The sequence below is a fragment of the Panthera tigris genome, chromosome C1 (assembly GCF_018350195.1).
Source record: "Panthera tigris isolate Pti1 chromosome C1, P.tigris_Pti1_mat1.1, whole genome shotgun sequence".
Lineage (NCBI taxonomy): Eukaryota > Metazoa > Chordata > Mammalia > Carnivora > Felidae > Panthera > Panthera tigris.
The window spans coordinates 84,403,882-84,425,109 of NC_056667.1; the positions used below are offsets into that span (position 1 = coordinate 84,403,882).

Below are 21,228 nucleotides of genomic sequence, written 5' to 3' on the forward strand. Positions count from 1 at the left end.
AGGAACAAAAATAAAACTTCCATATCATTTTACCCCATAAAAGATGTAGGATACAATAGGATACACAGCTAAGGCTATTATTAACGCCAAATACAAATTAGGTCCTCAGACCAAGCAGAAACTATAACATAATCAGAAAGAATGCCTAAAAGATAAAATATGCCTTCCTAAGCTTCTTTTTGCAATGTCCAGTTTTGTTTATTTCCTCTGATTAAAATAGTTATATTCATTTGTTACAGAGTCAGATGAATGTAAAGGGAACTATCAAGCAATTGTTACAAATAATCATGATTAGAAAACAAACAGAAGTAACCAGGAAAAATAATAACAGTCCCTAATCTCAGTTTCTAACTCACAACCCCAAACCCCTTACCCCACCAAAAAAAAAAAAAGGCAGAAACTTTTCAAATACAAATTAAGAGTTGGCGGAATTAAGGGAAATGCCACTCCATGGTATTATCCAAGTACTAGAAATGAGTGACAGCACAATGAAACAGAAACAAAGCAGTACTTTGGTATTATGGTGCCACCCACTGGTTAGAAGTCCTCGTAGCAAATAGGAAACCCAGCCACTAAAAAAAGAGATTATTAGAGTAGGAAGGAAAACAACACTGACGTTCTAATTCATTACAGCATCAGGAACTTCTAACAAAAAAGATCCACCCATATTATTTATTACCACAGAGAAAGAGAGTAGCTCTTAAATATATTTACAAGGGTAAATTTTATTAATTTTGAAATGCAAGTCTACAATCTCCAAAAGCTAGGACTTGAATCTTACACTCAAAACAATTCACATATAAAATATCATTTCAGCCCTGTAACTGAATATATAAATACAGTATTTTTTACTAAATGTTTATTTATTTTGAGAGAGAGAGCACAAGCAGCACAGAGGAGAGGCAGAGAGAAAAGGAGAGAGAGAGAATCCCAAGCAGGCTCTGCGCTGTTAGCACAGAGCCCAGTGTGGGGCTCAAACTTACGAACCATGAGATCATGACCTGAGCTGAAATCAAGAGTCGGAGGCTTAACCAAATGAGCCACCCAGGCGCCCATATAAATACAGTCTTAAGCAGAAGATGCATACTTGCATTTCATCACTAAGAAAGAAATTATAATATTCACAATATAATTAAATGTGAATACAATGTTAGCCCCACCTCCACCTTTACCAGAGAAGTAACAGAACACACAGAAAAAAGGACATGTCCAAAACACTGAACTGGAAAACATAGTTTCACAAAAAGTCCTAAGAAAAACCATCCTGATAAACAAGTATAGATGGTTTCTTTAAAGTACCACAGCACCCCTATAGCCCAAAATACATGTACCTTAATAGAATCCCCATTTCATCCGAATGACATCATTTCTGCCTTTCCAAACAGTTATTTTCTTAAATGCTAACATTCTAAAAATCTCATCATAGAAAATATTTGATAATCACTTCTCCTCAAGTACAACCTTCCTTGGTAACACTCAGAATCACACACAAAGGCTTGATATCCTTTTTCGAATCCATAGGACCCTGCTGAAAGTTGATCCCTAAGGACCATACTTCGGAATTCCTCTACAGACATGGCCTGGTCTTCCAAATTAGAATTCATGAATACGTTCCAGGCAGTCGGTACAGGCTTCAAGTTTCTTTGGCTTAATGATAATTATCATCTGGTCTGCAAAGCCAAGGTCTTTGCTTGCTCATAGATGATTGATTGCAGATAAGAATATGATGAGAAAAGTCACATTCCCACAGATATAAACTGCTAACGCCACCTTTTTAAAAGCATGTCCCTGAAAGAAAAATTGAGATATGAAAGAAAGAAACGACTATCATTAAGGTTTGTGTCAATAAGTAAGAAAAGGAGTACTTACTTCTGCTTCAGCTACAGTAAATGACTGAAGGATCTGAATTCTGGCATCATCCAATATTTCAACTGTCAAGAACAATAAATAAATAAACATAAGTTTATGAGGCCAGTGAGTATGCCAATAAACTAACTCTCAAAAAAAAAAAGTGATGTGTAGCATTTGCTGATTTCCAGGGTATATATTCTCCCATTTCAAGCTACTTAAACGTTACAAACTTCCTGAATATATAAGGCTCTCACAAATTGGGACAGGCTGGCTACAGCACACATTTGTCAAGGGACTTAAAACATGCCTCTTCCGGTCAATAAACGCCATATCAGTGTCTTAACAAACCACATTTTAAGTATATATGTATTTTAAACAGCACACCATAATTCAGTGGTCATCAAAAACCCCATCTATGTGACCCTATCAAGGACCAAAAATGGCAGGACAGATTTTTACTACTCGGCTCTGAAAAGCTCCTAGATTCACAACAAAGAGGTTTTGTTTTTAGAAGGCCACCTTTACTTACCATTTAGGGGGTTGGAAACTAAATAAGATACAAAGGACACAGCCCAGAAACCAAGCTAGTTTAAAATGTCACCCACTCTCGGGGTGCCTGAGTGGCTCAGTCGGTTAAGCCTCTGACTTTGGCTCAGGTCATGATCTCACAGTTTGAGAGTCTGAGCCCACGTCAGGCTCTGTGCTGACAGCTCAGAGCCTGGAGTCTGCTTCAGATTCTCTCTCTCTCTCTCTCTCTCTCTCTCTCTCTCTGCCCCTCCCCAGCTTGCTTTCTCTCTCTCAAAAAATAAAAAAACAATAAAAAAAATTTTTAAAGAATGTCACCACCCACTCTCTACTAATTTGTCCACTCCTAATGGCTATAGGTATCTTGATTCCTAATGGCTACAGATATCTTTGGCACTAAAACCAAAATGGACCTTGCCACCAGAAAGCTTGGGCAAAGTAAGTTCTTCCTATCTAGCCTGCCTAGTTAGGCAGCTATAAATTATGTATATGAAAACCTAAGTGATAGCACACAGCACATTTATCAAATAGGTAAAATCTGTCTGCAGCTTTGCCCTCTGTTGACTTTGGGCAGCTCTTCTTCCTCCGTTTCTGGGTTCCTTCAGCTCCACGCATTCAGGAACTTCAGTGTGTACTGCCTTCAGACCAGCATCAAAATAAAAAGTACTTACTGAACAAAGACTTCTTCCCTAAAACCGAAAATCGTTCCCCTTTTTACTCACAAATTCTAATACTAATGAGTATAAAACACAAAGACAGAATATTTCCACGAGTTCTAACACTGACCAATCACCACAGACATTTTCAGTGAGCTATCATGTAAGCGTCAACCACTAGTATCTAGAAACTAATTACATTCCAAGAGTTTGTATAGAAGTGATTCTACGTAACATGGCTTTTTGAGCAGGCTACCTTTTCGAGAAAGTCGGTAAGCATGTATCTCCAGGACAATTTCAGTCCCAACATGCCAGGCTACAAATCCAGTCATTGCATAGGTTTTCCATGGGCCAGGAAGGTTCAGTCCTGGTAAATCCATTCCCAGGAACATTGCTGCCACTACATTTAGAAGAAAAATATATATATTCAAATGTAGTCACCACCAAGAGAGATAATTATGTGTGTACGTGTGTGAACTATATCAACTAAAACACAGTAAGAGTTTATGAGATGAATTAGATTAATATTTAAGACCAAAGAGTTAATGTAATCTTTTTTTTATTGTAAGACTAGAAACGGTCAGATGGGAAATTATTATCATGATCCACCAATTGTTTAAAAAGAGACACTCAAACTTTCCAAAAAGCTTTAAGTCTGCAATGTTGGAAGGGAGAAAAGTATGGAAATCATTGCTAACTATACTCCTCCCTCCGTGAAGAACCCCCAAAGACTACAGAAATGTGAGAGTAGGAGATGTCAGTTTAGGAATTTATTATACAGCACATAAAAATATACTGGATAACTGTGCTTGACTTTTGACAATCACCTTCCCTGGAAGGTACCATCCCCATGGAAAAGATCTGCAGACAGCCCACCTCAGCCCAACTCACAAATGACCCTCAACTTGAGCATTTGGCCATTAGCATAGCTTGCTTATTCTGCTGGCAAAAGCAAATGCTAAAAAAAAAGTCTTAGAAGGAAAGTTTTAAAGCAATTTTAAAAACCTTAAACTTAAAACTGAAATAACAACTTAAATAGTTACCTCTAGAAATTACTTTCTGGATTTCAATGTTTAAGGTTGATTTCCCCTCAACAACCAATTACTCGAATTACCAATACATCTAAAAATCATTTAATCCAAATTACAACTTGCAATATAAACAACCAGCAATTATATATGAATAAGTGGCATCACAATTACTTACCTGCTATTATTCTAGCAGCTGTTCCCATACTCCAGTGCGTCCAGTTAAACATTTGCCTTCTACCAAATAAAGAACCAATCAGTATTCTCAAAAGAGACAGAACTACAATTAATTCCCAAGAGAATAAAAAGCATGCACCTGAGAATTAGATATCTGAAATACGCTTTAAAACCTTTTAAAGTAAATATAATTTATCACTGAATTTCATAAAGTGCAAAGGATTTCACTTAAAAAGGAGTTAGTTTGCCAAATAATGTTAAGGCCATTTATATATAAAAGTGATAAGTACTCAGGGTGCCTGAGTGGCTCAGTCTGTTAAGTGTCTAACTCTTGATTTCAGCTCAGGTCATGATCTCACCCGTGGTTCATGAGATCGAGCCCTGCATCAGGCTCTATGCTGACAGCATGGAGCCTGCTTGGGATTCTCTCTCTCCCTCTCTTTCTGCTCCTCTCCCATGTGCATGTGCATGCTCGCTCTCTCTCTCTCTCTAACTAAATAAATAAACATTTAAAAAAAATTTTAAAAAGCTATAAATACCTGGGGTCATATAAAGGTGGCCTGAAGGCTGCCAGAAGAGGCTGAAGAACTGCTAAAACCATCACTATACAGCCAAGGTACGGGTGATAACCTGCATACTGAACAAAGTTACATCATTTCAATAATCTCGATCTCGCCCATCAGTTTAAATCCTCATGTTAAAAATAATACACACAGATGTACTCTTAGTGTTTTTCTGTAGCTTTAAACATTTATTATTAATAATAGGTACCATTCACTGAGTGCCTACTTTATACCAAGCACATACTTGATAGACATTATTACTAATGCTCACTACAATGCTTGACAGTTATCAATATCCCACCTTTATTTTTTTAAATTTTTTTATTTAATTTATTTTTTTAATTTACATCCAAGTTCATTAGCGTATAGTGCAATGATTTCAGGAGTAGATTCCTTAGTGCCCCTTACCCATTTAGCCCATCCCCCCCTCCCACACCCCCTCCAGTAACCCTCAGTTTGTTCTCCATATTTATGAGTCTCTTCTGTTTTGTCCCCCTCCCTGTTTTTATATTATTTTTGCTTCCCTTCCCTTATGTTCATCTGTTTTACATCTTAAGGTCCTCATATGAGTGAAGTCATATGATGAATATCCCATTTCTAAAATGAGGAACCGAAACTTAAGAGATATCAAGCGATGTGTCCAACGCCACACAGTGTGTAAATGGTGGTGGTGGCAGCCATGCGGAGTGCTGCCTCTCCCCCATTAGGATGTTAGGTGATCACCAACACCAAACCAGTACACCCCACCCAGGACTAGTTAGTATCCTCATGTCAGGAGCAATCATCCCAATGTATGGTAATTATTTGTTCAGACCTCTGTGTTTTCCTGAGATGAAGGTTCTACATATGATTCCTTATAACTCAAGTGCTTAATAGAACCTTAGTCACTCAATGAATGTTGATTAAATGAATAGCCTATATAGCCACTGCATTAAAATCTTATCTCCTCTGTTCGGAATGAAGGTCTAACCTGAGAAAAGACCATCAACAAAGTATCTCAACAGTTTCGGCTCCACCCCTCTCTTAGAGAGGCTGTATATCTGCTCAAAAGAGCAGACAGTTTTAGCACATTTGGCACTTAGCACAATTTTTCCACTTAAAAACTTAAGAGAGGGACTAAGGAGATGCTCTAACCTGTGACATGTTTAGATGGGGGAATATTACAGTCTGTTGTCACTGACTGCCGTGCTTGGGTAGACTCTAAAATCTGTGATCTAGAAGAAGGATATAGTGGTTTCCAAGCCATGATAGGAAGCTTTGGTAAACAGGAACAATAAGCTGACAAAAGAACATTAGAAAAACACTTTCAAGCCATGGACTCAGTTATACACAGATAAAATGATAACCAGGACCATGGAGAAGGAGAGTGCCTCTATCTCATAAAACAACAGTAACAACTGCCGCAAAATTCTTGTATTTGCTTAGAATGCACAGGAAACTAGCCTAAGTACTTTCAGCTATTTAACTCTCAATTCTCAGAAAGTCTGTGATGTTGCTACTATACTATTCCCTTTATACTATCCTAATCATAAACTGCAAAGAGTGCAAACTACAGAGTTTATATAAGTATTAACCCTTGACCCAAATACCTGCATAAAATAAAGTTCATATCAGCAAATCTTCATAATTTCCTTTAAAAAATAGGTCGGCCAATCTAGAAACTACCTAAAAAGCAGGAGGGAGCTTTCTTAGTGACCCAAGATTCATCATTCTTGCCCTTACGGCAACAGCCCAAAGTGAAATACAGTAAAACCTTGGTTTGAGAACATAATTTGTTCCAGAAACAGGCTTGTAATCCAAAGCACTTGTATATCAAAGCGAATTTCAAGAATCATTGGCTCACATACAGAGAAAGACAGATACCATATGTTTTCACTCTTATGTGGATCCTGAGAAACTTAACAGAAACCCATGGGGGAGGGGAAGGAGAAAAAAAAAAAAAAAAGAGGTTAGAGTGGGAGAGAGCCAAAGCATAAGAGACTCTTAAAAACTGAGAACAAACTGAGGGTTGATGGGGGGTGGGAGGGAGGGGAGGGTGGGTGATGGGTATTGAGGAGGGCACCTTTTGGGATGAGCACTGGGTGTTGTATGGAAACCAATTTGACAATAAATTTCAAAAAAAAAAAAAAGAGCAATAAAAAAAAAAAGAATCATTGGCTCAGTGGTGATCATGTGACATTCAGCATCAGGTGCTACTTGTATTACAAGACATCGCACATTTGTCAAGTTAAAATTTATTAGAAATGTCTACTTGTCTTACATTACAGAACACTCACAGAATGAGTTACTCACAATCCAAGGTTTTACTGTATTGAATTTTGATATTGAATTCTGACTGGCTGTAAAACTGGAAAAGTTTTACAAAAGAGCACAGGTTCTGACCTTGGGTACATCGCTTGTTTTCAGTAAGCCTTACCCCTTCATTCAATAATTACTGAGGACCTACTATGTACTAGAATCTGCTCTGGGTGCTTAAGATACACCAGTGAACATACTAGTAAATATCCTGGCTCTCGTGTTAGCTTAGTGGTAATCATAGTGTGAGTTAGAGAAAACCACTTATAGTGTTCACATTCCTTAGGTATCACACTTTGAATTTTCACCACTCCACAGTGAGAAAATTCACCCAAGCTATGTAGAGTACATATAACATTTGATGTAGCCTAAAAATATATTTCATTACCCAGTTATCCACAACAACATCCTCGCTCTGTCCCTGACCCCCAGCCATCTGGAATAGTCACCAGATGATTAAAAAAGGAAAGAAGAGAGATGTATGCAGAAATATCTTTTTACCCATCCATGTGAGTATAAAACAGCAATCTCCTCAGTCATCAAAATGAATTTATATAAAAAAAAAATCCCGCTGAAGAGATACTTACCCAACTCCAGCCTCTTCTGTAAATAAAAGGCAGAACAAAAGCAATGCAGGTGAGGGCAGTAGTAGTGAGCATGAGCGTCCGATGTACCTGCAAGGGTGAAATGACACCATGAGAAGACAGTCAACCATGTAAGTGAAAGTAGTTGGCATAAGTGTGGGGAAAAAATCATGGGGCGAGATTCCCTGAAGGCATGCATTTGACTGACATCTAATCACAGTTTGCAGTGAGTTTTAAAATATTTTACTAAATGAACTTTAAAGAAAATTCTAAGCTGCCATGCCCATCGTTCCAAAGCATTTGCGAAGACTTCACCAGCACGAGCAGCAGGAATGGATATTTCACACACAGAGCACACTTACTTGCCAAGTCCTTCATTTCCTTCCTTTATTAAGTACCACCACCAAGCACAGTGCTCTACCAGATACAATGAGACAGCAAGGAAACAGAGCTGTCTCCCAAGGAGCTTAGGAAACAACTGAGTAGATCAGAGAAACATATATGAAATGTCAATTCATTGTCTAAATCCTGAGAATATTGAGAGTGGAGTAACAGTTGAGTATGCCAGGATAAATGGTGCAAACCAAAACTATCCCAGGGAAAGGACATATAATCACTCTACATATCACACCATATATATACACATCATAGTTTTAAAAGCAGTGGAGAATTTGAATTGGTAAAGCAAAGACACAAAGAACTTTCCAGTTGGGAATATCCACACAAACAGATGAGAGAGAAACAGGGACAGAGAAAGACAGAGATGCCAAAGGCAGAGACAGACAGCAGCAAAGCACACAGCAGTAGTAAGGACAAATAAAACAGATTGACTCTGCCAGCCAATAGTGAGAAATGAGGTTAGATGAGGTAAGTTTTAAACGCTACAAATTTATATGAATATAAAGTTTCAAGAATACCCCTTATAAAGTTAAAACTGTTTCAATAAGCAGTATTTTCTTCAAAAGCAGATGTGTACATTCTAGCTCAACACATAATTACTAATATTCCACTATACGTGCAACTATCTACACTCCATGACACATGAAAGATACAGTTTGTTTTCCTTTGTTTTGAGGAGTGCTTACTGACTCTTGTCTTTCTACTAGGAGACTGCTTCCTCATCCCATGCAAAGGTGCAGCATGAAAAGGAACACTTCTGGCTCCTCTTCCTACACACAGAGGAGATAGATGATCTTGATTAATGAGCTAGGAACAGTCTAACCACTCACTGGCAACAAACAGGACAGATCCCTGCTTAGAAATGCATTAACCCCCACTATTTCTTTCTTCTGCTCTCCTATCCTCCTTGACTCATCTATACTCAGTGCAGGAAGTGAACGTTCTTCCAGGCTCTCCCCTTGGCCAAACAGACATGTAAGTCAGGATCTTTTGTGTCCCAAAGTGTATGTTACAAAGGAATGAATGCACATGGCCCCGAGACATTCTCTAATCCACTCTGAACCTCATAAAGCTGTCTCTATTTTGACCTCCATCAAGTATCTTATGTCTATTTTCAGTTGGTTAGGAAATCAAAGGGCAAAATGAAGAAATTATTAGGATTCCAAAACTACAACTGTAAACCACCAAAAAAAAAAAAAAGAAAGAAAGAAAAAGAAACATACTACATAAGTTTTCATGTTGCAATGTTTAAAGAATATGGAAATTGCATTAAGCTTTTTCTCCCACCTACCTGAAACCAAGCTGCTTGACCAAAAACAGGCTTTGCCCAAACAAATTTGAAGAACCGAGCCATGAGCACACCTATGCTAACAGTAGTCATCCATGCCACAAACATTAAAGCACCTGTGGGTGAAAAAATAGAATGGCTGACATCACAAACCAAGCTGTTTCTTACATGACCAAGCCAAGTGCTCGGAACATAGAAAACAGCGAACAAAATACATTCAATGAATGTAAGCATAACCCAACAACTCCCTATATATCATAGTTTTACCACCACCACCACCACTCCTAATAGCGAAACTTCCGTAGCTCCTACTGCGTGCCAGGCACTAAGAGCTTTACGTGTATTAATCTAACTGATGTTTACAACAATCCCATGAAGTAGTCACAATTAGTATTCCGCCTTTACCGGTTGGGGAAACTAAAGAATAGTGAAGTTAAGTAAGTAACACCTAAGGTTACAAAGTCGGGATTCAAACCCACTCTGGCTTCAGCAACTGTGCTCTTAACCATTACACTAAGACAGCCCTTCTGCAGGTATCTCAGCACCTTCTCACTTCTCATTCCAATAAACCATGAAAAACAAATAGGCATGTTACATGTGAATCCCATTACTGTCAAACTGGAGCTACTACTAGAAGCAAATTATCAATAATGAAGTTATTTTCAAGCTTAACTATGATGACATTTATTGAAACTCTACTGGAAGGAATAACTGAAGAATATAAAGGAAATATACCAAATAAGGAAACATCCCCCCACCCAATACTAGTATTGAAGAATAGTATAGTATACACTATACTATTCCCCTACTTTTAAATCCCATCTTTTCGAAAATAAAACAGGCTACTTTTCGAATGGAATAAACTTTTATCTGTAGAACCAGAGCCTTGTTTTTAGACAACTGCTCTTCCAACATAGTTAATTTCATCATTTTAAGTATACAATATTTATGTATAGCGCTGAGTAATTTGTATACCCTCAAATACTTTGTACACTGATCAGTTCAACAAAACTGTATCTTTGAGACTAAACTACTGTTAAATAATCAAAATCACAAAGCACTCTTCTATTATAAGCCTTTATTTTAATAAATGTCATAATTAAGGTCTCACAAAAATTAAACTGATTAACCCAGTGATACTTAACTCTGGCTACAGTTAGAAACAACTAGGGCACTCTTGAAAAATTATAGATGTCTTAAAAGCTCCATTAGTGATTTTACAGTGCAGCCAGGGTTAAAACCACTGAATGATCCCTACTCTCTACTTTTAATAAAAATTTGCAAACATTAAGATAGACGCTGCTACCTGCAAATGTTAATATTTGAACATAGAAGACTTATAAACATTTTGCTAAATTATGCCCACTACTGGGGCACTTGGGTGGCTCAGTGGGTTGAGCATCTGACTTCAGCTCAGGTCATGATCTCATGGTTCATGGGTTCCAGCTCCGCATAAGGCTCCCTGTTGTCAGTGCAGAGCCCACTTCGGATCCTCTGTTTACCCCCCTCTCTGACCCTCCCCCATTCATGCTCTCTCTCAAATATAAATAAACATTTAAAAATAAATAAATAAATAAATAAAGCTCAGTACCATTCCTAATCCAGCCAGCACTGAGCCATCAGGTAAATTTATTCCACAAAACATAATAATGCTATACAGGTAACTTACCATGAGCCTTCAGAAGAAATAAAGAACGGGAGCCTCCCACATTCTTTGGATAGTCTGTCACATTATGTTTCTCATATGTAATCAAAGGTTGCTGAGAATGCTTATATATTCGACCTAAAATTTTTAAAAAGAAAATGAAGAAGAATTACTTCCTTAGGAGAGGAGGAATAGAAAGACAGTGGCATGGCATAGAAACAAAACTTCTTAAGGTAATAAAAAATAAATATTGTCAGAGATGCCATTCATATGCAAAAGCCACATAAATGTATATTCAAGTATATACAATCCTCTTGAAAAAAGCTAAAGAGATAATTTAGCCAATGAAGACATGAATCAAGGGGTGCCTGAGTGGCTCAGTCAGTTAAGCGTCCGACTTCAGGACTTCAGCTCAGGTCATCATCTTGTGGTTCACACGTTCGAGCCCTGCCTCAGGCTCCATGCTGACCGCTCAGAGCCTGGAGCCTGCTTTGCATTCTGTGTCTCCCTCTCTCTCTCTGCTCCTTCCCCACTCGTGCTCTGTCTCTCAAAAATAAATAAACGTTAAAAAAATTTTTTAAAGAGAGATGAATCATAGGGGTGCCTGGGTGGCTCAGTCGGTTAAGCGTCCGACTTCAGCTCAGGTCATGATCTCGCAGTCCGTGAGTTCGAGCCCCACGTTGGGCCCTGTGCTGACAGCTCAGAACTGGAGCCTGCTTCAGATTCTGTGTCTCCCTCTCTCTCTGCCCCTCCCCTGCTCATGCTCTGTCTCACTCTCAAGAATGAATAAATGTTAAAAAAAAATTAAAAAACAAAAAAGAGAGATGAATCAAAATGAGGACTAAGAATGGAGAAGTTATAGAGTGTCTGAGTGGCTCAGCTGGTTAAGTCGATTTGGACTCAGGTCATGATCTCACAGTTTATAAAATTGAGCTCCATGTCAGGCTCTATGCTGCTTAGCACAGAGCCCGCTTGGGATTCTGTCTCCCTTTCTCTCTGCCTCTCCCCTGATCATGCTCTCTGTCTCTCAAAATAAATAAATAAACATTAGAAGAAGAAGAAGAAGAAGAAGAAGAAGAAGAAGAAGAAGAAGAAGAAGAAGAAGAAGAAGAAGAAGAAGAAGGAGGAGGAGGGGGAGGAGGAGGAGGAGGAGGAGGAGGAGGAGGAGGATGGAGATCATGGTAAAAGAGCTGGGGGTATGCAAGAGACCAAACGCTGTGAAGTCAAAACGATCACTGATACTATGGTTAAAAATCACTGAAAATGTCAAATATAATTCTTGAAAGATACTACATATTTTTAAAATCTGCAGTCCTAGACTAAACTAACAGAAATTGGACCTGGACAAAGGAAGTGGATAGAAGACAAACAAAAGTATTTGATGCTGTATTATTTGGCATATGGTCAATTCAGACAGGGTTTGACTAATAGACCAAACCCCCAAATAACAGTGATGTAAACAAATTAAGGATATGTTATTATTTATTATGTATAAGATTAAATCTGTGAATGCATAGAATTATTCCAATTAGTTTGGTATGTGACTATGTATGTATGTGAATCTGGGAATCTATTCTACAGAAATATTATTCCCTTTTAACCAAAGATATAATGTACAAAAATGTTCACAAAAGGGTTTTTTTTTTCAATGCTGGCAAAAAAAAAAAAAAATTAGGCAAGCTAGATGTCCCTCATTAAGAGAATAAATCACAGAACATATTATTTTTAGGATACAATGCAGGTGTCAAAACAAATAGAAATAACTAAGAAATCTGATACAACAGACACATAGGAATCCTTATCCCAATGAAATACCACAGACCACATCTCAATAATTTCCAGAAAAGAAATAATTATACAGGATACAGGTAAGTATCTATCCAAAATGGAACAAAGTGAAAAATTAACAACAAAATCTAAGGAAAAAATGACCCACCTAGATATTTCTAAAACTACTTTTCTAAATAACCTTCAGGTTAAATAGGAAATCAAAATTTAAAAGTCTTCTTTAAAATGAATAACAATGAAGGCATTTCATATCAAAACACATGTGATACAATCAAGGTAGTATTCAAAAGAGGCTTTTATCATCTTAAAAGAATCCTTTAAAAAAAAAAGACTTAAAGTATTGAAATAATCATGTAATTCAAGAGGTGTTTACAACAAAATATAACCAAAGAAACCAGTAAGGAAGATAGATTAAAAATAAAGGTAGAAATTAACAAACTAGTAAGTCTAAAAATCAGGAAAATCAAGTCTGCAAAAGACCAAGAAAACTGACTGTTTTTGGCAAATCTGACTACAAAATAGAAAGAACACAAACAGTATTAGAAATAAAAAGGATGACACAACCGCTAATATAGAAGACACTCTTTAAAATTGTATGAAAATACTATATACAACTTTAAGTCAGCCAAAAAAATTTTTTAAATCGAAATGAAATGGATGAATTTCTAGAAAAGTCTAGAATTATAAAACTTCATCAAAGAAGTAGTAGCAACTCTGGACAGTAATAACGGTAGAAAAAATTTTTTAATTAGTCAAATATTTCCATTTCTAAAGGCTCAGACAGCTATGTGCATGAGTTCTATCATAAAATTTTAAAAAAATTTAACTTTAAAAACTCATACTTATTTAAGCTCTTCTAGAGTTCATTCTATGAGATTAGCATAACACTGAAACCAAAACCAGGCAGGTGTGCACGTGCGCGCGGGCGCGCGCGCGCACACACACACACACACACACACACACACAAAATCTTATAACCAAAGACCAAAATCAACTACAAATATAGATGCAAAAAGTTTAAATAAAATGTTAGTGATTCAAATCAACTGTGCATTAAAAGAATTATAGGGGCTCCTGGGTGGCTCAGTGGGTTAAGCATCCAACTTCAGCTCAGGTCATTATCTTGTGGTTCGTGGATCTGAGCCCCAAATCGGGCTCTGTGCTGACAGCTCACAGCCTAGAGCTTGCTTCAGATTCTGTGTCTTCCTCTCTCTCTTCCCCTCCCCCACTTACACTCTGTTCTCCCTCTCTCTCTCAAAACTAAATATCTGAAAAAACGGAGTATTATAAAACATGGCCAAGCAAGGTTTATCCCAGGAAAGTGAGGACCATTTGCCATTCTGAAGTCTATAAAAGTAATGATAAAATATTATCTTAATTGCTGCCTGACAGACATCAAATGAAATTCAGCACATGTTCATGACATGAACACTGTAAAGTTAGGAAAAAATCATTTCCTAAACACCATAAAAGTTATCCACCAGGAAAATACAATAAACATGACACAACACGGAATATTAAAAGTATTCCTGTAAAAATCAGGAACAAGACAAGAATTCTTGCTAGTCCACATTTTTCTGGGAGAAGTAATACAATGAAATAAGACAAAAAATGAGGGCTATGTAACCTCATTATTTGCATAAAATACGATGTTTACCTAGAAAATCCAAAATAATCAACTGGAAAACTAGATGGCTACATTCAAGACAAACATTCAAAAATCAATAATTTTCCTATACACCAACAAATTTAGAAAATGTAAGAAAAATAATCCCATTCACAATAGGTCATATTAAAATCTATAAAATTCATAGAAACAAAGTAACAAAAAATATATATAAACCCTATATGAAGACTTGAAGAACACCACAGGATTTTAATCAATAGAATATCCAGTATACTTCTGGATAGAAAGACTCTCTATTGCAAAGATGTCAATTATTCTTCAAATTAATCTAAAATTTCATTGCAATTCCAATCACAACCCCAACAGGATCTTTAATGGAATCTGACAATCATTTCTAAAGTTTATCTGGAAGAACAGATAGATAACAAAGAGTCAAGAATTCCTGAAAAAAGGCAGCCAGGAAGGGAATCATGCTCTATCAAAATTCATAACCTATTATAAGGCTATAGTAATTTCAACGAGTACAGTAATAGATTAGTGGAAAAATAAACTAGAAATAGTTTGATTTACTAATAAATGTTTGATATATGATAAAGAGGCTTTTGAAGCAGCAAAGATAAAATGAACTATTCAAAAAATGGTGTTAGGACAGCTGATTTCATTTCACAAATACTATTATATCATGGCTTGTTTATAACAGAGATCAGAGATAAAGCAGGAAACAAAAGTTTTATGTAATGAATACCTACAGAAGAGAGTCAAGAAGAGAGAGACAATAACTATCAGGAATTATACTGAATTAGCAGAGCGGCAGTAATGAAAACCAGACCACATTCCCAATAGCCTGAGAGTCATTTGGAAGAAAGTATTTTTAAATTCTGATTCACTTCAGAGCCATGGCTGAGCAAGAATTTAACCTTCATTAAAGCAGAAGTCCATTATAATTTTTGGAGTTCCTTTGTACGGCTCTATTATAATCTTGGATTTCTGCTCTAAGGCAAGTTGAGTTTGTATTTAGTACAAGGCTCTACAGTATTATGTGATGTGTGGTATTCCTAAATTGTTAAAATAACCGGTCATGTGATAAAAGAGTCTCCAGTTCATTAATTATTTAAATTGGTAGATTTCCTAATTGTGAATTACTTATTCACCCAAGTGAGTTCTATCATTTCACATGACTGCTTATCTCATGATAGGACAATGTCAGCATTCTAGGAAGGAAACAGTATTAGAAAAAGGTTTTAAATGGATTTTACTGAAATTGGGTACATTTTACATTTATAAGAGTTACTGAGATTTTATGATGGCTTTGAAAAATGGTTTCAACCTCACAAAGTCTCACTGCTTTTAAACAGACTGCAATTTATAAATGGTTCACGTACATATAACTAGATAACAGAAGAGACAATGATTTATGTGGCAATTGTACTTTGTTCCTTAATACAAGGATACTGGAAAGTTTATTCCCTAAAGCAGAAATGTTAGGTTTGGATTTTTTTTTTCTTTTTGAGGTTTTGTTTTGCTTTTTTGCTTTGCACTCCACCAGTTTTAAAAAAAAAAAACGAGTCCGTACTCGTATACTTGAGTTAATAAACACATTCGTGTACTATTGTTTTAATGCATTATGTACACTAAAATATATTAAAAAATAAAAAATAAATTTTTTAAGATGAGAGGAGATAAAATCAATCTACATACAAAGTTCTGGTGTTGTTCCTTGGATCCCTGGACTGCCTTACAAGGTATATACACCTTATTTGGGAGAACCTTGTCCTAGAGCAGTGAGTTATCAAACCACAGTATACAAAACAATCACCTGGGATGCTGGTTAAAAATGCAGACGAATGAGGTGCCTGGGTGGCTGAGTTGGTTAAGCATCCGACTCCGACTCCAACTCCTGGTTTCAGCTCAGGTCATGATCTCACATTCCACGGGTTCGAGTCCCACATAGGGCTCTGCACTAACAGCACAGAGCCTGCTTGACATTCTCTCTCTCCCTCTCTCTGTACCCCCGACTCGTGCTGTCTCTGTCTCTCCCAAAAATAAACTTTTTTAAAAATGCAGATTCCAAGCATCAACAACAGAGATTCAGTGGGTCTAAGATGGAGTTCAGGAATCTGCATTTTTTAGCAGTCACTCAATTCTGAAGAAGGTTGTTTGAGGCTACACTGAAGCTTTTCTGAAGAAGGTTGTTTGAGAAACACCACAAAAGACAATACAGATGCTCTCCCCCGTATCATCAGCACAGCAACACCAGCAGGAGAGGAAGATACAACGATGGTCTATTCTGCACACGCATTATCCAGGAATGAGGTTTTTCTGAGGACATATTAGAACTATCACTTAAGGGGAGCCTGGGTGGCTCAGTTGGTTAAGCATCTGACTTCGGCTCAGGTCATGATCTCACCACTCGTGAGTTCGAGCCCCGCATCGGGCTCTGTGCTGACAGCTCAGAGCCTGGAGCCTGCTTCAGATACTGTGTCTCCCCCTCTCTCTGTCCCTCCCATGCTCATTTTCTGGTTCTCTCTGTCTCTCAATAATAAATAAATGTTTAAAAAAACATTTTTAAAAAAAGGACTATCACTTAAAATATTGTTTCTATAAGAAAATACATTCCAATTTCTACAGTGCTGACCTAAGAAGAAATTTTTGGCATTCTCATATACCCCCCCACACACACAATTTATTATATAATAGAATTCATCCACTTAAATGAAATTGCTTTTATTTTAATACGTGTAACATCTTTTAAGTATAAAATTTTCTAAAGTATAAATGCAAACTGTTAAATCCCATAGCAATTTAAGACATCCATTTGCATCAATAATCATTTATGAAGCATTTGTAACATACTGGGCATCCAAGGAAGCAATTTGGTATGATGGAAAGGGCATGGCTTCTGTAAGCAGAACAGCCTGGGGTTTAATATCTGACTTAATTTCTTACTCGTTAGATCTGGAACAAGTTACTTAACCTTTCTAGGTTCCAGTTTCTTTATTTCTAAAATGGTCAATATAATGTATATTTACAGAGCCTCTGTGAGAAATAAACAAGATATGTATACTGCACACAGTAAGTGACAATTCTAATAATGACAAACAATTACCTGTGCTTTAGTGGTATCTGTTTAAAAACACACATATGTGACCTTTTCCTCATTAAAAATCCAATTCCTGTATTTCCCGTGTTCAAAAGTGTTGACTAGTTAGGCTCTGAGGTCAAAGAGTTTGGGTTCAAATTCCAACTCTACCATTCACTCATCTGGGCAAATTACTTAACTGCTCCTAAGCCTCAGTTTCCTCTTGGATGAAACAGATAATAATACTACATATCTAATGTAATATTATGAAGATAAAAATGAAAAATCTAACTATCATGCTTATCCAGTGACTGGCACTCATTAAGCCCTGAGTAATTTTTATTCATTATCACTTAACCAAGAAATGATTTTCAAGCCATATTTGCTGATGCTGGTGCAAATAAGAATATATGATTTGACTAAGATAACTACACATATCACCTACAACCAAATCTACAAATATTCCTAAATTTTCTTGTAACATGAGTAGATATTTTATCCTGCTTCAAAACCACTATCTCCCCTTTACCTAGAGTATAAAATCTCAACCACGTAATAGAATATGCAAGGCTTTTCACAACTCCACCTGCACCACATTTGTCTCTTCCTCTTCCTTTACCTCACCCCCTGACCTCCCATTCTATACGCCCAGCTTCTCACAGTTTTAAATTTTTTTTTAATGTTTTTATTTATTTTTGAGACAGGGAGAGACAGAGCATGAACGGGGGAGGGTCAGAGAGAGGGAGACACAGAATCTGAAACAGGCTCCAGGCTCTGAGCTGTCAGCCCAGAGCGCGACGCGGAGCTCGAACTCATGGACCGCAAGATCATGACCTGAGCCGAAGTCGGACGCGTAACCGACTGAGCCACCCAGGCACCCCTCTCACAGTTTTAAAAAGAAGTTACAGTCTCAAAGTTTGGGTACAGTATTATCTCCCAAGAGAGGAGTCACTAAATACTACCTTGGCATTTCTTGTAGTTCTTCAAAAAATCATTAGCCAAGGCCTTAAACAAAATCTAATAATCCCTTTTAATATGTGTTACAACACAAGGGCTCCTAGGTGGCTCAGTCGGTTAAGCATCTGACTCTTGATTTTGGGTCTGGACACAATCTCATGGTTTCGTGAGTTCAAGCCGCACATTAGGCTCTGTGCTGGCAGCATGGAGCCTCCTTGGGATTCTCTGTCTCCCTCTCTGCCTGTCCCCACTCACACTGTCTCTGTCTCTCTCAAAATAAATAAAAAAGGTTAAAAAATGTTTTTAAAAAATGTGTTGCAATCAATACCCACCAGGGCAGTCTTCTTAAGGATAAGGGAAATATTCAAACTCATAAAACTACCATAGGCTGCACTTGACATCAGATTCACTTAGAAAGACATGGGACAGGAGACACAGCACATCTGCAGAGCACTGAGAGGCATTCTCCTTCAATGGGAGATCCTGTAGCACTTTATTCAGCTGTCCAAGAGCTACTCTCTCTTCCCTTCCTCCAGCTCCCTCGAGAAAGCTCAGGTTCAAGGAGGTGAAATTCACAGTGGACAGGTTACCCTGCAAAAGCCAAAATCTGTTGCAACAACCCTACAGTCACTGTTTGTAGGATCCCTGCCAGGGATCTGCCAATGTCACAACACTTAGGGAAGCCCAAAGATATGGCTTCTTCCTAGGTATTTATAGTTCTTCCTGGTCCAAATGCAGTTTGCCAGCCAGAAGTCATTTTTATCATAAGCATGTTGCTTTATGACACAGTTGACACTACTTTTATCTAGTTTCCAGGGAAACAAACCTAGAAGGTTAACCAAAGTCAAATTGTCAGGCAAAAATGGAAAGGGGTTTTGATAACTCTTTACCCACAAGTGTGTATCTTAAAAAATGAGCAATTATAGTAGTGTCTCCAGAACAGGTGGAAAAGGGAAGAAGAGAAAGGAACAAACTTGAAAAGATAGTTTTTATCAATATACGTACCATTGTCAGCTGCACCATCTGCTAGAAAGATGTAGTAGCTTGTGTTTAGATCAAATCTATTCTTAACCCCAGGAAGGGTAATGTTTCTTCTGAAAGAACACTGCATAACACCATCCGCCAGCCTCCAAGCCATATCCTCAAGAGCACCCTACAAACACACACAATGGGTCTCTTCAGCACTTTCCACAGATTTGTTAAAAATAAAATATGATCAAAATCCTGACCTAGTCGATTTCCTTTCCCTAAGATCCTTTGTGCATGTTTTGTCTGCTGTATCACTGTTTGTCCACTTCCTCTCTGAGGAGTACAAGAAACATTTTCTCCTGGTTTATTGGTCTTTATTCTACTTGGCAAAAACACTATTTTTACTTTGAGTCAGAACCCCACAAACCCTCTACCCAGGTTAGAAATTTTGGCAGATGTACTAACCCCCTCTTGCCTCTAACACACAATCAAAAACACTGAAGAAACAATTAGAAAGTAATACCCTAGTGGCCAAGATGCAATGTGCTTGAAGGGAGAAGTTCCAAGCTATGGGAAAGCTCTGCAGAGAACATAACGTTATTAGGAGATGACTACTTCTTGGTCAGAGCTCACTTGCTTGTCAATTGCCATGTGAAAAAGACACTTCTCTACCAGAAATAAGCCATCTTTGGCATAGATGCCAACAAGGAGCACTGAAGACAACTGTCCAAGGCACTGAACCAGTCTCTACCATACATGTTCCCCTTTCTCACTAGACAAGAAACTGTGTCATTAACCTACACCTTTTCTTAAAAATCTATCTGTAAGCTTATGAAAGGGAGCTGATGTTTGACTATCTTAACCATAATTGTTTTTATAAGATGCAAAAAAGGATTTAAATGGCGCACGCAAGAATTCATCTTTTCCTGTAAGAGAACCTTACCTTGTGCTTCCCCAAGTGTAGAAAAAGGGAGATGTTGGTCAAAGGGTACAAAGTTGCAGTTATGTAGGATGAAAGTCTAGAGATCTGATGACTATAGTTAATAATACTGTATTATATACTGGAAATTTGCTAAGAGAAAATTTCAGGTGCCCTCACCACAAAAAAGAAAAAAAAAGTAACTAAGAGAGGAGATAATGGTAGCAGTCATTTCACTATGTATACATATATATGTGTGTGTGTGTATATATATATATATATATATATATATATATATATCAAAGCATTGTTGTATACACTAAATACATATATACAATTTTATTAAACTATATAATATTAAATATATTGAATATATAATGTTAAATAAAATAATATAATGACATTAATAAATTAAATGTACAAATATAATAAAACTTACTTTATATATTTTTATATATTATTTTAAAAATAAAAGAAAGCACAGAAAAGTGTCTTCCAGCTTGTTGTAAGAAAGGAACCCTACTGCCAATGTTGGCCGCATAGCCAGGGGCAGACAAGAGGGGTGGAGGTTCCCAGAATCTTCCCACCTACCCTGGAGTCCATCACAGGGTGACTTCGCCCCATCAAATGGGATGGTTGTATGTGCACAGTGTGATCTTCATGAATACACACATAAGCATCATCATCACCCTGAAAAACAATTGCAAATGAGAAAAATTCAAAGGAATTTCAATTTTGTTTTTTAAAATATCCCTAATGAAATCAAATAGTATTTGATGCTTTTAAAACATAATTTACTGACTCAATCCCAAATGATACCACAAATTCCAGAGAATTGGCTGTCCAATTTATTAATAAAAAATAATTTTGCTATATTG

At 37.2% G+C, this 21,228-nt stretch overlaps 1 protein-coding gene across 1 annotated transcript in view; it reads right to left on the bottom strand.

Annotated features, from left to right (window-relative positions):
* Positions 1-995: 995 nt before the first annotated feature.
* The window catches only part of FRRS1 (ferric chelate reductase 1), a 45,021-nt gene continuing 24,788 nt past the window's right edge, over positions 996-21,228 (bottom strand). The window contains exons 7-16 of the mRNA XM_042997979.1: positions 20,942-21,040; positions 19,468-19,615; positions 11,036-11,149; positions 9,370-9,482; positions 7,683-7,769; positions 4,777-4,874; positions 4,239-4,297; positions 3,289-3,432; positions 1,870-1,931; positions 996-1,788 (exon numbers count right to left, since the gene is read on the bottom strand). Of these exons, the coding sequence (XP_042853913.1) occupies positions 1,696-1,788; positions 1,870-1,931; positions 3,289-3,432; positions 4,239-4,297; positions 4,777-4,874; positions 7,683-7,769; positions 9,370-9,482; positions 11,036-11,149; positions 19,468-19,615; positions 20,942-21,040 (1,017 nt within the window). The 3' untranslated portion in view covers positions 996-1,695. The remainder of the gene's footprint in view (positions 1,789-1,869; positions 1,932-3,288; positions 3,433-4,238; positions 4,298-4,776; positions 4,875-7,682; positions 7,770-9,369; positions 9,483-11,035; positions 11,150-19,467; positions 19,616-20,941; positions 21,041-21,228) is intronic.